At 46.8% G+C, this 15,721-nt stretch overlaps 1 protein-coding gene across 4 annotated transcripts in view; it reads right to left on the bottom strand.

Annotated features, from left to right (window-relative positions):
* The window catches only part of TIMELESS (timeless circadian regulator), a 58,631-nt gene that overhangs the window by 13,511 nt on the left and 29,399 nt on the right, over positions 1–15,721 (bottom strand). For all 4 annotated transcript variants that reach the window (XM_083728822.1, XM_083728824.1, XM_083728823.1 and 1 more), the window contains exons 14-24: positions 14,769–14,885; positions 11,592–11,743; positions 9,886–9,983; positions 9,609–9,732; positions 8,639–8,840; positions 7,337–7,488; positions 6,678–6,763; positions 5,315–5,438; positions 3,646–3,728; positions 2,373–2,515; positions 578–815 (exon numbers count right to left, since the gene is read on the bottom strand). In XM_083728822.1, coding sequence (XP_083584948.1) covers positions 578–815; positions 2,373–2,515; positions 3,646–3,728; positions 5,315–5,438; positions 6,678–6,763; positions 7,337–7,488; positions 8,639–8,840; positions 9,609–9,732; positions 9,886–9,983; positions 11,592–11,743; positions 14,769–14,885 — 1,519 coding nt within the window. The remainder of the gene's footprint in view (positions 1–577; positions 816–2,372; positions 2,516–3,645; positions 3,729–5,314; positions 5,439–6,677; positions 6,764–7,336; positions 7,489–8,638; positions 8,841–9,608; positions 9,733–9,885; positions 9,984–11,591; positions 11,744–14,768; positions 14,886–15,721) is intronic.

Raw genomic sequence — 15,721 nt, 5'->3', positions numbered from 1 at the left:
CAGACATTTTGAGGGTATCCCAGCAGACCAGGTGTCAAGGGAGGGAGGAGTATGTTTCTGAACACAATTCAAAGTGTTGGTGCTGACCTTTAAAGCCCTAAATGGCCTCGGCCTAGTATATCTGAAGGAGCGTCTCCACCCCCATTATTCAGCCCGGACACGGAGGTCCAGCTCCGAGGGCCTTCTGGAGGTTCCCTCACTGCCAGAAGTGAGGTTACAGGGTACCAGGCAGAGGGCCTTCTTGGTAGTAGCACCCTCCCATCAGATGTCAAGGAAATAAACAACTATCTGACTTTCAGAAGACATCTGAAGGCAGCCCTTTATCCGGAAGTTTTTAATGTTTTATCATGTTTTTAATATTCTGTTGGGAGCCGCTCAGAGTGGCTATTTATTATACCCTCCCCAGCCAGATGGGGAGGGTATAATAAATAGTAGTAATAATAATAATAATAATAATAATAATAATAATAATAATAATAATAATAATAATAATAATTGCCTGCCCCCCAAACCACCATGCCGCCGTGAGCTGCTCCGCAGCATGCCACAATTCCTTCTCTCACCACCAGGCTCTCACCTTCCTGCCTCAGGCATTGCACAAGCTCCTGGCAGTCTCTAGCTGAGGCAACTCCACCCTTCTTGTTAGGCTGCCCACCCAATGGCCTGTTCCCCGCATCATGGCCACCATCCTTCCAGGCTGACTCCCCCTCTTCCTCGCTATCCAAGTCTTCCTCTTCTTCTTCCTCCTCTTCATCATCTTCCTCAGCCTCATCCAGGTCAGGTATTGCAAAATCCTTGGGGAACATGTCTTTGTTCTGAAAGGGAAAAGAAGATAGCTCGCTAAGGGGGGCATAGTTAACAAGAGGCATCTTACTCCTCCAACAACCAACACAAACGCTACGTAGAAATAAACTCAAGCCATGACCCACAGGTAAACCCAAAGGTAACAATCCCAGCAAGGCCTGTCTTGAGGTCGCTGGAGGAGAAAAGGGAGCCAACCAGCCCAAGATGGCTGGTTAAATGGCTCAGGACGGCAATACCTCAAGGACCGCCTCTTTCCGTATGAACCTACCCAGACCCTGAGATCATCTTCTAAGGCCCTTCTTCATGTGCCTCCTCCTCAAGAGGTCCAGAGGGTGGAAACACGAGAACGGGGCCTTCTCTGCAGTGGCTCCCCGTCTGTGGAATGCTCTCCTTTTTAACCAGGCCTTTGGTTGATTTACATCCTATGCCCTTTTAGAATTTTTTTTTGGGGGGGGGAGGGCTACTGGGTTGTTGTTTTTATTTTTATTATGTATTCTGCAGTTTTACATCTCGATTTTATTCTGTGAACAGCCCTGAGACCCTCAGGTACAGTAGCACCTCGACTTACCACCGCCCCTACTTACGGACAATTAGATTCGCGACCACGGCAAACCTGGAAGTAAATACCGGGTTTGTCACGATTCGCACATGCGCAGAAGTGCCTTCTGCCGTCTGCGCATGCGCAGAGTGGCACCTCCGCCGAATGCGCACGCACTGAATGGCGCTTCTACTAGAGACCCCAATAGACTCATGAACGGACCTCCGGAACGGATTCCGTACGTGAGTAGAGGTTCCACTGTATAGGGCAGTATATAATAATAATAATAATAATAATAATAATAATAATAATAATTTATTATTTGTACCCTGCCCATCTGGCGGCTTCCACAAAGACCAAAAAGACACTAAGATGTCACACATTTAAAACTTCCCTGAACAGGGCTGCCTTAAGATGTCTTCTGAATGTCAGGTAGTTGTTTTTCTCTTTGACATCTGATGGGAGGGCGTTCCACAGGGCGGGCGCCACTACCGAGAAGGCCCTCTGCCTGGTTCCCTGTAGCTTCGCTTCTCACAATGAGGGAACCCCCAGAAGGCCCTCGGCGCTGGACCTCAGTGTCCGGGCAGAAGGACGGGGGTGGAGACGCTCCTTCAGGTATACTGGGCCGAGGCCGTTTAGGGCTTTAAATTCAATAAAATCAATAAAATAATAATAATAATACAGTGGTACCTCGGGTTACATACGCTTCAGGTTACAGACTCCGATAACCCAAAAATAGTGCTTCAGGCAAATAACTTTGCTTCAGGATGAGAACATAAATCGTGCTCTGGCGGCGCGGCGGCAGCAGGAGGCCTCATTAACTAAAGTGGTACCTCAGGTTAAGAACAGTTTCAGGTTAAGAATGGACCTCCAGAACGAATTAAGTACTTAACCCGAGGTACCACTGTAATAATAATAAAAAAGACCTGTCCAATGATGCCGAGGTAACCATGCACATTCACACAAGCATTTTATCACTCGCCCGCATGCAGGAGAAAAGAACGAACAGAACAGAAAGCGGGTGCCATACCGCAGCAAGGGAGCCAGGCTTGCGCCTGCGTTTCTTGTAGAGCTCCTTTCGGTCAGACACCAGCCCCATGCTGAGCAGCTTTTCGATAACGCGGGCCTTGGAACGCCTAGCGGTGATATGCCTCATCACATTGGCCAGGATATCTGCAGAGGGAGAAACCAAGGAAGGACTCACCCTACACTCGCTCCCAAGAAGGAACGGTTCTCCCTCACTTCTGTCTGCCCCCACGGAACACGGCTATGAGGATGCCAAGCACATTGTTCTTCTCAGAGACCATTCTGGCGTCACCTCTGTTAATACCCCCATACGTGAAATGCCAAATGTATATATAAAAAGGTAAAGGACAAGGACCCCTGACAGTTAAGTCCAGTCGCAGACGACTCTGGGGTTGCGGCGCTCGTCTCGCTTTACAGGCCGAGGGAGCTGGCGTTTGTCCGCAGACAGTTTTTCCGGGTCATGTGGCCAGCATGACTAAGCTGCGTCTGGCACTACAGAAACCAGAGCAGTGTACGGAAATGCCGTTCACATTCCCTCCCTCCTATTTATCTACTTGCACTTTTGGGTGTGCTTTCGAACTGTTAGGTTGGCAGGAGCAGGGACCGAGCAACGGGAGCTCACTCCGTCGCAGGGATTCGAACCGCCAACCTTCTGATCGGCAAGCCCAAGAGGATCAGTGGTTTAGACCACAGCGTCACCCGCATCCCTTAAACGTACATATATTACTGCTTAAGTCAGAGCTTCCCAAACTTTTCACGTTGATGACACACTTTTGACATGTGCATCATTTCGCGACACCGTAATTCCGTTTTACCAGCAAACCAGAGGTTAAACTAACCCCTAACTAACAGACACTATTATGTGACACGCTGCAGGCGGACACACTAATGTGTCACAACACAACGTTTGGAAAGCTCTGGTTTAAGTGTTGCACATAATATTATCCTAGAGCTGGAGAGGGGTGGGGGGAAAGCAGAAGGGGGTGAAGGGGGTTGATAACCCTGGTTATTGGAGGTTTGCTGGAAAAATAACCCCGGCACTGGAGCAAACTCGGCACCAAAGAAGTCTGTGAGTGTGGCTTTAAGGAGGAGGGAATTCCCACCATCAGTGGCCTTGCTGTCTGGGGCTGACGGGAGTTTCAGTCTGACAAAATATGGGAAGGCTATAGGGTCCCCCACCGCTGGCTTAGAAGGTATTAAGCTCCACCCCCTCTACAAGAGCAGGCATCCCTTTTGTGGTTGCAAACTCGGGACCCTCCAACCACGCAGTCCCTCACCATCTGTGTCCCGGAACTCCTCAAAGAGGCGTTGAAGTTCCAGCTCCTGATCTTCTGTCCACAATGCAATGCGCGTCCCCTTCCTGCTGAAGAAAGCATACAATAGCAACTATGGCGCTCCATGCCACGCCTCAACATTTCCCAGCAAGCAAGGAAATGGGGGTGAAACTACAAGGTGCAGCAAGGAGAATAAGAAAGAAAAAGGACAAGGTTATCTAGTAAGAAGCCTGCATGGACTGAACTACAGGAGGGAGAAGGGCAGGGTTGTGCATATTCTGCAAAAATTGCATCACACAACATTTTATTTATATACCGTATTTTTCCGTGTATAAGACTAGGTTCCCCCCCCTTAAAAAATAATGTCCAAAATTAGGGGGCATTTTATACACAGATAGCACCGAGGGTGGATTTTCTTAAATCTGAGCCCCCCAAAATAGGGGGCATCTTATACATGGGGGCATCTTATAGAAGGAAAAATACGGTACAGTGGCACCTCGGGTTACAGGTGCTTCAGGTTACAGACTATTCAGCACATAAGCAAATGTGTTTCTTTGATGCTTTACACACGTCACAAAATACAGTACATTTTCACCATAAAATTTGCATTATCGGGAAGGACAATTCTGATATGCAGGTACAAATATTTAGGATGGGAACAACTCCATGGGATGCCCCCAATTTGTTTCGCTTAAAACGTGAGTGAAGGACATTCAGACTGCGTGCCCTAAAAGAGATTATCTAAATGTTCAAGCGTATCATTATCTTGCAAAATAAAACCTGGCGCTTAAAACGGCGCAGCAGCTTTTCTAGAGGCTTCCACAGGCAGCCTCTGCATGCCGCCTAACAACTCAACGGAAAATCAATATTTGCTCTTTTAAAAAAATCCACGATTTTTGTGTACAAGGGCTTAAAATTCTGCACCTACAACCAGAATCCACTAGGAATTCTGGAAAGAGAGTGTGTGTGTGTGTGTGTGTGTGTGTGTGTGTGTGAGAGAGAGAGAGAGAGAGAGAGAGAGAGAGAGAGAGAGAGTGAGTGTCAGGTTTAAGGTGCTGGTTTTGACCTTTAAAGCCCTATGTGGCCTAGGACCCACGTACCTACAGGACTGCCTCTCCTGGTATGCCCCATGGAGGACCTTAAGGTCCATAAATGACAACACTTTGAAGGTCGCAAGGTGGTTAGATTGCTCTCAACTAGGGCCAGGGCCTTTTCAGTACTGGCCCCAACTTGGTGGAATGCTCTGTCACAAGAGCCTAGGGCCCTGCGGGACTTGACATCTTTCCGCAGGGCCTGCAAGACGGAGCTGTTCCGCCCGGCCTTTGGTTTGGACTCCGTCTGACCCTTGTGTTTCCCTCCCCTTATGGTTTTGATCTAAGGGCTACTTTTAAAATGAGGCTGCATTTTAAATTGCATTTTAACCTGTATTTTAAATTGTCCCCCCCCCCATTATGTTTTTACTGTAATTTTACTGGTGTTAGCCACCCTAGCTGGGGAGGGTGGGGTATAAATAAAATTATTATTATTATTATTATTATTATTATTATTATTATTATTATTATTATTATTGAAGAGGCAAGCCACACTCTTTCCCTACAGCTGTTATCGAATGCCATAGCCCCGAGACAGCCCATCAGAGAGGAAGGTCGCAGCCCTCTGAACAAAGACCTACCTCTCGCGAGGGAAATCCCGCAGGCTCCTTGCAAGCCCCAAGTGCACCAATCGCTTGGCCACCTGCTTGCGCGTCCAGTTGCGAGTGGTCAGGTGTGCAAGGATGTTGTTAAGGATATCTTCACCTGGTGTTGGGGAAGGGAAAAGGCTTAGTGGCTGGGTGAGGAGGAAGTTCAGACTCTCCACCTTCATGCAGGAAAAATAAAGTAGCAAAAGGCTTTCCCCAATCAAGAAGTGGCCTACATATTTTGCTCACCTATCTGCTCACACCTGTAGCTTTGGCAGGAGCTTTGCTGTCTGTCTGGCTTGAGGGGAATTCTTACTTGCCACGGGCCGCTATTCTTCATTAGCCTTTTCAGATTTAGGACCTGCCACTCATCCCAAACTGCAACATGGGGCCAGCTCAAAGTGCCTTCCCCACCCCCACCCCCAAATTTGGGTCCAGAAGTCCTTTTTGTGGTAGAATTTAGCATTCAACCCTATCTACGTGGGGCTACCTTTGAAGGTGACCCGGAAACTACAACTAATCCAGAACGCGGCAGCTAGACTGGTGACTGGGAGCGGCTGCTGAGACCACATAACACCGGTCTTGAAAGACCTACATTGGCTCCCAGTACGTTTCCGAGCACAATTCAAAGTGTTGGTGCTGACTTTTAAAGCCCTAAACGGCCTCGGCCCATTATACCTGAAGGAGCGTCTCCACCCCCATCATTCTGCCTGGATGCTGAGGTCCAGCGCCGAGGGCCTTCTGGCGGTTCCCTCGCTGCGAGAAGCCAAGTTACAGGGAACCAGGGAGAGGGCCTTCTCGGTAGTGGCTCCCTCCCTGTGGAACGCCCTCCCACCAGATGTCAAAGAGAACAACTACCACCAGACTTTTACAAGACATCTGAAGGCAGCCCTGTTTAGGGAAGGTTTTACTGTTTGATGGATTACAGTATTTTAGTATTTTTGGGGAAGCCGCCCTGAGTGGCTGGGAAACCACTCTATATGGGCGGGGTATAAATAATAAATTATTATTACTGTTATCCAAGTGGATAACATACAGGCATCCTATATTGGAAGTCTCAATCTTGCTCTACGGTCATACCTCTTGGTACATTCGGTTCAGGTTACATCTTTTCAGGTTGTGTCCTGCGGCGACCCGGAAGTACCGGAAAGGGTTACTTCCGCGTTTCGCCACTCACGCAGACGCGCAAAAATGACATCACACGCATGCGCAGGGGCGGCGAATTGCGACCCCCGCGCGTGTGCAGACTCGGGTTGTGTTCCTTTCAGGTTGCGAACGGGGTTCCCGTTCGCAACCAGAGGTACCACTGTATTTAGATTGCAATGCTGTCCCCCCCCACATCCATGTCATTTGGTACCTTCCACTTCCTTGTACTTGTAGTAAAGCTCCCTCAGCTCCTCCTCGTCTTCCTCAGTCCACTGAACAGCCTTGAGGGAGTTAGAGCTGTTTGGAGAAGGAGAGAGAATAAATACTTAGATGGGAAGGTTGACTTGTGCTTTTATGCTCCCCGCCCCCCAATAAAAAGAGATTTAATTCTTCTGACTTGGTATTTGATGTGGAATAATTTAAAAAGTGAACCTGGGATTGTTTCACATGTGAATACCCACACGCATCTGGAGGTCTGCTCACCAAAAGCACGTGAGGGAAAGTGGGCAGAATATGCCGGAAACTCTCCTGTCATTGCCATGATGTGGCAACCCCTTGAATACTGCGCTACCTCCCTCTGCCCCTCAATTTAAAGGCAAAAAGGCCCCTCACTTGCTGTTTGTCCTCAAAATGTGCTGCTGCCACTGCTTTGGGAAGGATTTTTATAGTTTTATATTGCATCGTCCTGTAATTTTGATCTATGAGGTGTTTTTTCCTGTTCCATTGTCTGCTTTATACACATAGATATTTGTTAAATAATCACCATCCCCACAAAACAAAAAAGGAATATATTGAGAGAGTGGCCAGTCCTTTCTGGAAATGCCCCTTCAGAAACTTAAAAGTTACTGGAAAAATAATCCAGGAGCTCACGTTTCGTCTTCCTCTGCCAAAGCATAGCCTTCAGTCATCTCCCGAATCACGGCCGTGCTTTTCCAGAACAGCAGCTCCACATAGACCTTCTTGTTGTTGGCTGCAAGTGCAAAAAACTTGCCCACAATGTATTTGGCAAAGGTCACCAGCTCCTAGGGTTGGAGAGAAGTATTTATTTATTTTAAATCTCAGTGCTCAGCAGTCACTGCTGCTCAGCACTATGGGAATATTTCATGATTAAATAATAATAATGATAATAAAATAAATTTTTATTTATATCCTGCCCTCCCCAGCCGAAGCTGGGCTCAGAGCGGCTAACAACATTAAAATGATACAACATTCTAAAATCATTTCATTATAAAATCAATTCAAATCAGATTAATGGCAACCATTAGGCTAGAGTTTTATGAGGATTACAGAAGGAGGGGGTCAGACTGTGCCTTGGCCAAAGGCTTGGTGGAACAGCTCTGTCTTGCAGGCCCTGTGGAAAGATGTCAAGTCCTGCAGGGCCCTAGTCTCTTGTGATAGGGCGTTCCACCAGATTGGGGCCACGGCCAAAAAAGCCCTGGCTCTGGTTGAGGCCAGCCTAACCTCCCTGTGGCCTGTGATCTCCAAGATGTTTTTATTTGAAGACCGTTAGGTCCTGCGTGGGACATACCAGGAGAGGCGGTCCCGGAGGTATTTTAGGTTTCCTTAATAATAGTGCATACATAGGAGGAGGTAGGATACATGTCAGATTCAAGCAGGCAGAAAAGAACAATCTGCAGATTTGGGAACTGTCTTTTCTTTTTTCTACTTCTTAGCTTGCTTTATAAAACTTAAGCAACTTTTTTTCCCCGCAACTGACTCATGCCAGATTCCTTCCTCGGCAAACTACCGAGGAAACAAACATTAATCCAAAAGGGAATTCCTGATGATTCTCAAAAGATGATGTAAAAAGGCCCCTCCCTTTTTGACATGCAGATAAAAGGGCTAGGTACTGCTGAAAAACAAAAGGGAGGAATTGAGTACACATGGTGCCTTAAAACATTCAAAACAATGTTCTCATTATTTCTTACAACAACCTTGCAACAAGGCATCATCTTGTTGGGTAGAGAGGATGGAGACTGCTACAGTCATCTGGGTGGTAGAGGCACAATTTGAATTTGCAATTTCTCTGTTCACAGATCAATCCACACACGTTTACCTGGGAACAAAGTCCCCCTGTGTTCAGTGGGGCTTGCTCCTTAGCAGGTGAATTTAGGATTGCAGCCTTCACGTTTCTGATGATGCAGAGGGCAACCCAGCTACCGTGAACCTCACCTTGTAAGCTGCAGCAGCAGGGTCACTGAGCAGCCGGTTGAAGAGGCAGAAGACAGAAAGCTGGAAGAGGAGTGCCTCCATCTTGAGGTCACAGGCGATGCGGTGCAACATTTTCACCACGCAGTGGTTAGTGTGGGCGCTGTTCTGCTGGTAGTTCTTGAAGAGCAGGACATAGGCCTTGACCACACTGGCACTGGCAAACCTGCACACCAGGGTGTAGATATCAAACACGTTCAGCGTAAAGTAGGGTTACCAGACGTCCCCAGATTTGCAAATCTGTCCCCGGGAAACATGGCAGCGGCAGCCTCAGCAGCCCGGAGCCAGCCTGGTAGTGCACTTGGCTCTGACTGACTCCAGGCTGCTGACTGCCGCTGCCGAAGGGGAATGTCCGGCCATACAGATCTCCTACCCCCTTCCCCCTTTGTTTTGACAGATTGGGGGAGGCTCGGGAGCAGCGAGCGGGCAGCCATTGCCCAGTTTTTAAATAACCTCTGTGCATTTATGTTTCACAGGGTGTGAAAGAAGGGCTTTGCACCTTTATACAATATGCATATGTGCTTAGTGCCCAGGATCTTTTGCCTCACCACCCCCCACTACTGACTCCCTGTTGCTACTCAGCTTCAAAAAAAAGGTCCCCAGATTCATTGAAAAAAATCTGGTAACCATAGTGTAAGAACCAGGGCAAGATATTTATAGCCAGGGCTGCTTGCATACTGCACCTCCACAGAAGCGCAAAACGTGGTAATGGGCACAGGATTCGGCTTCCTAAAGTTCAGTCCCTCTCTCTTTTTGTTAAGTCGAGTTTCTAGCCTTTATGATGGATTGGGGGCGGAGGAAGGGTGTTAAAAAATGACATGGACAAGAATGCCAGAGGAAACAGGCTCAAGACATTTGAAACACCCTGGGCACACAGAAGGATGGGGGGGGGGGGCGGGAAAGCTCTTACAAAAAACAACAACACCCTGTTTACCGCTTCATGTAATCCAGGAAATTGAATTCCCTTTCTGACACGTTTACAGACGCCAACTCTTCCTCAGCGACTTCCTCTTCTTCAGCTGCCTCCTCAGGTTCATCTGTCTCGGGTGCTGTTTGTCCTGCGTGCATTTGAAGGGGTGTGTCAAATGTAAGGACATTTGAGGATCCACCGTAAGGGAAGGCGGGACTTCCCTTGGGAAGAGCCTTTGCAGCCCTCCCTCCTGCCCTCTTGCTGTTCCTTTCTACTTGACTCATGGAGAACGGACACTCACGAGGCAGGCTGGCGAAGAAGATTTGTCTCAGCAGCTCTGTCTCTTCATCTGGGCCAAGGGAGGACGATCCAAAAACATCTCCTTCTGGCCACACCTCCCTTACAGAAGAGAAGGAAAGCGGGAGTTATTAGCTGTGTGCAACAGCTAGGATACGGTAGGGTTGATACTTCCTGCACTCCAACGTAGAGAACAGGGTCAAAACCAAGTCCACACGTCCACACACCCCTTTAGCAACTACAGAATTGTGAACAAGGGTGATAATCCAGGCAAACATCACTACTTGTGTGCCTTGCGTCTATGTCTGTGCATAGAGATGCATCCAGTTGGCCTTCATGAATACGTTCAGAAATGTTTCCTTCCAAATAACATTTTAGATAAATGTCTAAAGAACAAAACAGGCCTATGTGAAGCTGGCAATCTTTTCTTAGTTGGGGGGGTGGAACCCCCATATTGCCCATGTCACACACACACCCAACCCATAATCATCTCCTCCTCCTCTTAGTCCCTCGTGTCAACGTTTAGATTGCAAGCTGCTTGGGGCAGAGACCTGCCTTCTTGTTATTCCTGTATAGGGCCACACACACTGCTAAGTTTACATTTGCCCTGCATTTCTGGAGGAATACGCTTCTACTGGACATGTTCATTTGTTAAACAGGGCTGCTAAAAGACCACACATAATGAAGCTGGAAACCTAGATGCTTCCAACACTTCCTTTACTTTTCAGGTTTCTTACAACACAGAGATGGTCAACTCTGTGTGTCAAGATAACCATATTCAACTACCTTAAGACTGGCACGTGAAAGAGGGAACAAGCTTGTATTCTCCTGCTCTGGAGGGTAGGACTCGAATCAATGGCTTCAAGTTACAAGACAGGAGATTCCGAACTAAACATACGGGAAAAACTTTCTAGCAATAAGAGCTGTTCGTAAACAAACAAACTCGTGTTGCAAAATATGAGTCAGCAATATCGAAAGCAATATGATGGCCAGAAACAATAACAATGTGAAAAACTTTATGGAATAATTCAAAACTAACAAACTGAAGTCTCTGAAAATCCTTAAATGAATCACGGTGCCAGACTTTACCCGGCGGAGAGCAAGCTGTGAAGCTTTGGATAATCAGCAAATGTCCAATTCTGATGTCCAACTCTGAAGTCTGCTGAACAGTGTTTCCGGATAACAACTACTGTTTCGTTGAATTCTTCACCAGCCAATTAGTTCAACACTTGTAAGTAGAAAGATACATAATTTCTTCATTAACCAATCTTTTTTCCAAATAGATATAATGAAAAATACTCTGGAACAGTGCTCATGCGATTATGTAGTCACTGTTCACTACATAATCGCATGCACTGTTCCAGAGTATTTTTCATTATATCTATATCTTTGTTGAACCAATTGGCTGATTATACAAAGCTTCACAGCTTGCTCTCTACCAGGTAAAGTCTGGCGCCGTGATTCATTTAAGGACTTTCAGAGACTTCAGTTAGTTACGTTTTGAATTATTCCAGTAAGAGCTGTCCGGGAGTGGAACAGACTCCCACGAGAGGTGGTGGACTCTTCTTCCTTGACGGTCTTAAAGCAGATGGTTGGATCTGTCACAGATGCTTTAGCTGAGATTCCTGTATTCTAGCTCCTCTGATTCACCAATAGTTCTTCACAGACCTATTAAGGACACTGATCCATTCCTTGAAGCCACTTCCTTACCTTGCTGACCGCAAGAGGGACAGAGCTTCAGGTGCCTGGCCAGCCAGTAGACTGTCCTGGATCCGTACCATGGCCTCAGCTCGCTGCTCCTCCAGTGGAATTTCTGATGCAGCATCGAAAGGGACAACGTCCTCCGGGAGAGGCTCAGGATCCTGACGGCAAGAAAGAGATGCCGGAAAATAACCTTTGTTAAAAAAAAACCAGAAGCTTTTCTTTTGGGAATTCTAGGGACAGAACTACCTAAATCAGGGGTCAGCAAACTTTTTCAGCAGAGGGCCGGTCCACCGTCCCTCAGACCACATGGTGGGCCGGACTATATTTTGAAGAAAAATAATGAACAAATTCCTATGCTTCACAAATAACTCAGAGATGCATTTTAAATAAAAAGACACTTCTACTCATGTAAAAACACGCTGATTCCTGGACCATTCACGGGCCGGATTGAGAAGGTGAGTGGGTCGCATCTGGCCCCCGGGCCTTAAGTTTGCCTACCCCTGACATAAATTGTACAGAAATTTATTTATGTACGTAACTACAGCAGCAAGAAAGTTATTTGCCCCAAAATGGAAAGAAGAAGTCTTGACATAAGAAGAATGGATACAAAAACTTATGGAATATGTAGAAATGGCCAAACTAACCGGAAGGATAAGAAATCAAGATAACTTTCGTAAGAGTATACATTTAAAGTAGATAATTAAGTGAGCAAAATAAATGAATTTGGATATGCAGAATATATTAAAGAATAAATTCAAGGAACTGCAGAAAGAGGGGGAAGAAAGTCAAGCGTTGAAATGTTAAAATGATTGTAAAATTAATGAAATGTATACACCTGAAAAGTTTAGCTTTATAAATAAACTTTTTTAAAAAAGAAAAAGAAAGAAAGAAAGATGCCAGATGTATTCCGAACAAGGGCAAGATTAATAAAGTAAGTAAATTTCAAAGAGGAAGGATTGAATGTAGATTCACACTAAGGTTTTTCTGCCACTCACACTGCAGAGTTCTGTTTGACCAGGGTGGAATTATTTTGCCCGTCAAATGATAGGAACATTTTTAATTTTAACGCGTTTCCAGATTGCAAGCCTGCCTGCATTTCCAAGCACATGCTTTTTATCATATCTTCTGAAAGGAGGCTGTGGCGCCATCTCAAAATAGGGCTAGAGGACTTACAAAACCAGCTCAACATTTGGAAAGTTAGAAACCCTACCCCCTACAGGCTTCCAGAAAACACTGCATGAATGATGGCTGAGAATATTCAGTGCACTATTGCACTACTATCATCAGTTTTCACACCTCTCTGGAGAAGATTTTAGCAAGATGCAAAAGCAAAACTGAAAAAACAAGTGTTACCAAACCTCTGTTGGCAACTGAACATTCACAGACCAATATCCAGACTTCACACAACTAGAAAATATGATCACTACACTAGGCAGTACTATCAGAGCTAGAGTGGTGTAAGGCGACCGTGGGCCAGTCACCCCCTCTCCCCCCACAACCTACATCATAGGGTTGTTGGGAAGAAGAAGAAGAAGAAGAAGAAGAAGAAGAAGAAGAAGAAGAGGAGGAGGAGGAGGAGGAGGAGGAGGAGGAGGAGGAGTTTGGATTTGATATCCCGCCTTTCACTCCCTTTAAGGAGTCTCAAAGAGGCTAACATTCTCCTTTCCCTTCCTCCCCCACAACAAACACTCTGTGAGGTGAGTGGGGCCGAGAGACCTCAAAGAAGTGTGACTGGCCAAAGGTCACCCAGCAGCTGCATGTGGAGGAGCGGAGACGTGAACCCGGTTCCCCAGATTACGAGATTACCGCTCTTGACCACTACACCACACTGGCTGAAAAGGGTGGGGGACCATGCATGCCACCTTGAGCTTCTTGCAGTAAAAGCTGGATACAAATGTAATATGTAATAAATAGAATTTTCCAACTGGAACACAGACAATTTACTTCCTTTTGCAAAATATTAGGGACGCGGGTGGCTCTGTGGGTTAAACCACAGAGCCTAGGACTTGCCGATCAGAAGGTCGGCGGTTCGAATCCCCGCGACAAGGTGAGCTCCCATTGCTCGGTCCCTGCTCCTGCCAACCTAGCAGTTTGAAAGCCCAAAGTGCAAGTAGATAAATAGTTACTGTTCTGGCGGGAAGTTAAACGGTGTTTCCATGCGCTGCTCTGGTTCGCCAGAAGCGGCTTAGTCACGCTAGCCACAAGACCCAGAAGCTGTACGCCGGCTCCCTTGGCCAATAAAGCGAGATGAGCGCCGCAACCCCAGAGTCAGCCACGACTGGACCTAATGGTCAGGGGTTCCCTTTACCTTACTATAAAATTGCTAAAGAGGTGGGTGAGGGGTTTTACCCCCTTTGCCTTATTTACATTTTTCCATACATGTGGAAGACTTAAAAAAAAAAAAAAAAACCCAGAGTATTTGAGTCTGATTTTTTTTTCTGTACCCATTATCTGTATGCAAAGCTCTGCATGACTTTTGAGGAGTGGTCGCAACTCAATGGTAGAGCTTTGTGTGTAGAAGCGCCCCAGATTCAAGCCCTGGCGTCTCCAGATGGGGACTGCAAAGGTCCCTTTCTGAAACCCTAGACAGTCACTGCACAAGAGAGAGTGCTAGGTGGGCCAATGGTCTAAGTTGATAGCAAAAGGCGGCAGCTCCCTTTTGTGTGTTCCTATGACTTCAGAAGGGACGCGGGTGGCTCTGTGGGTTAAACCACAGAGCCTAGGACTTGCTGATCAGAAAGTCGGCGGTTTGAATCCCCGCGATGGAGTGGGCTCCCATTGCTCGGTCCCTGCTCCTGCCAACCTAGCAATTCAAAAGCACGTCAAAGTGCAAGTAGATAAATAGGTACCACTCCGGCGGGAAAGTAAACGGCGTTTCCGTGCGCTGCTCTGGTTCGCCAGAAGTGGCTTAGTCATGCTGGCCACATGACCCGGCAGCTGTATGCCGGCTCCCTCGGCCAATAAAGCGAGATGAATGCCGCAACCCCAGAGTCGGCTACGACTGGACCTAATGGTCAGGGGTCCCTTTACCTTTATGACTTCAGAACCAACCTTGTGCATTTTAGAACTGGATAAAACAAGAGAGCTGCAAAAGCGCCGCTATCCGTTTCCAGACAGCTATAAAACAAAATACAGGAGCCCCCAAGCTGCTGTGTCAAGACTGGTTATTTCCCATTATCCTACCTTGATGCATTTATCAATTTGCTCAGCCAGCCTCGTCCACATCTTCTCCAGCTCCTCAGGTGCTCGGGGCTGCACAGCCGACCTAGCAGGCTTCTTTTTCCTCTTGATTTTCTTGCTCTGCAACAAACAAACCAACAGCTTCCTGGTTCCTGAGCCAACTTTTGAGGAAAAGGGGCTGCTGACGGAAGTGTAGCAATGCTAGAGCCCTTTGTCCACAAGCACGGCCCAGGGAAAGTGATTAAATCAATCCTCTCGCCTTACTAGAAAAATTAACCAATAAACTGAAACTGACACGGGGACAAATAGAAGAAGACACCTTCACCCCGGTATGGCTCCCCTTTATCACATACACAGCCCAACAAGACAATGACAAAAATCCACCAACAGCATACAAATTAATATGGCTAACCTGATCCAGAACACCCACCCACCCCACTCACACATGAAAACAAAGATCATCACAGCCAATCACAAATGAACAACCACACCCTAGGCCGACCCCAACATCTCTCTCACCACCAAAGGAACACAAGCGAACAGCAAAGAACCTGCACAGGCAACGCTGACACAAAACCCCACATATATTAAGTAAAATAGAAACATCGCCACCCCACCCCACCCCCACTCATCTTTCCCCCTATTCTTCCTAATGTCTCAACAAATGAAACTGATTTGCAAAAAAAAAAAAAAAGTGTTACGTGGGGGAAAAATACAAAAGAGAGACATTGAACATACCTTTATAAATCAAGAAAATCTTTAATACATTTTTAAAAAAAAAACACATCCTCTCAGGCCCAGAAAGTGTGTGCAGCGCTTCACAGACGCCAATGATCAGCTTGGGAAGCGCTGCGGAAGGGGTTTCGCAGGTACTGGCAATCAGCTGTTTGTTGGTGTCTGCAAAGCCCCACCCTTACCTATCCCCACACCTGACACCCTATATTATGTATAGGGAA

Source organism: Podarcis gaigeae (assembly GCF_964106915.1).
Source record: "Podarcis gaigeae genome assembly, chromosome: 2".
NCBI lineage: Eukaryota > Metazoa > Chordata > Lepidosauria > Squamata > Lacertidae > Podarcis > Podarcis gaigeae.
The sequence above is the reverse complement of the archived record's forward strand: the minus strand, read 5'-3'. Positions and strand labels throughout refer to the sequence as shown.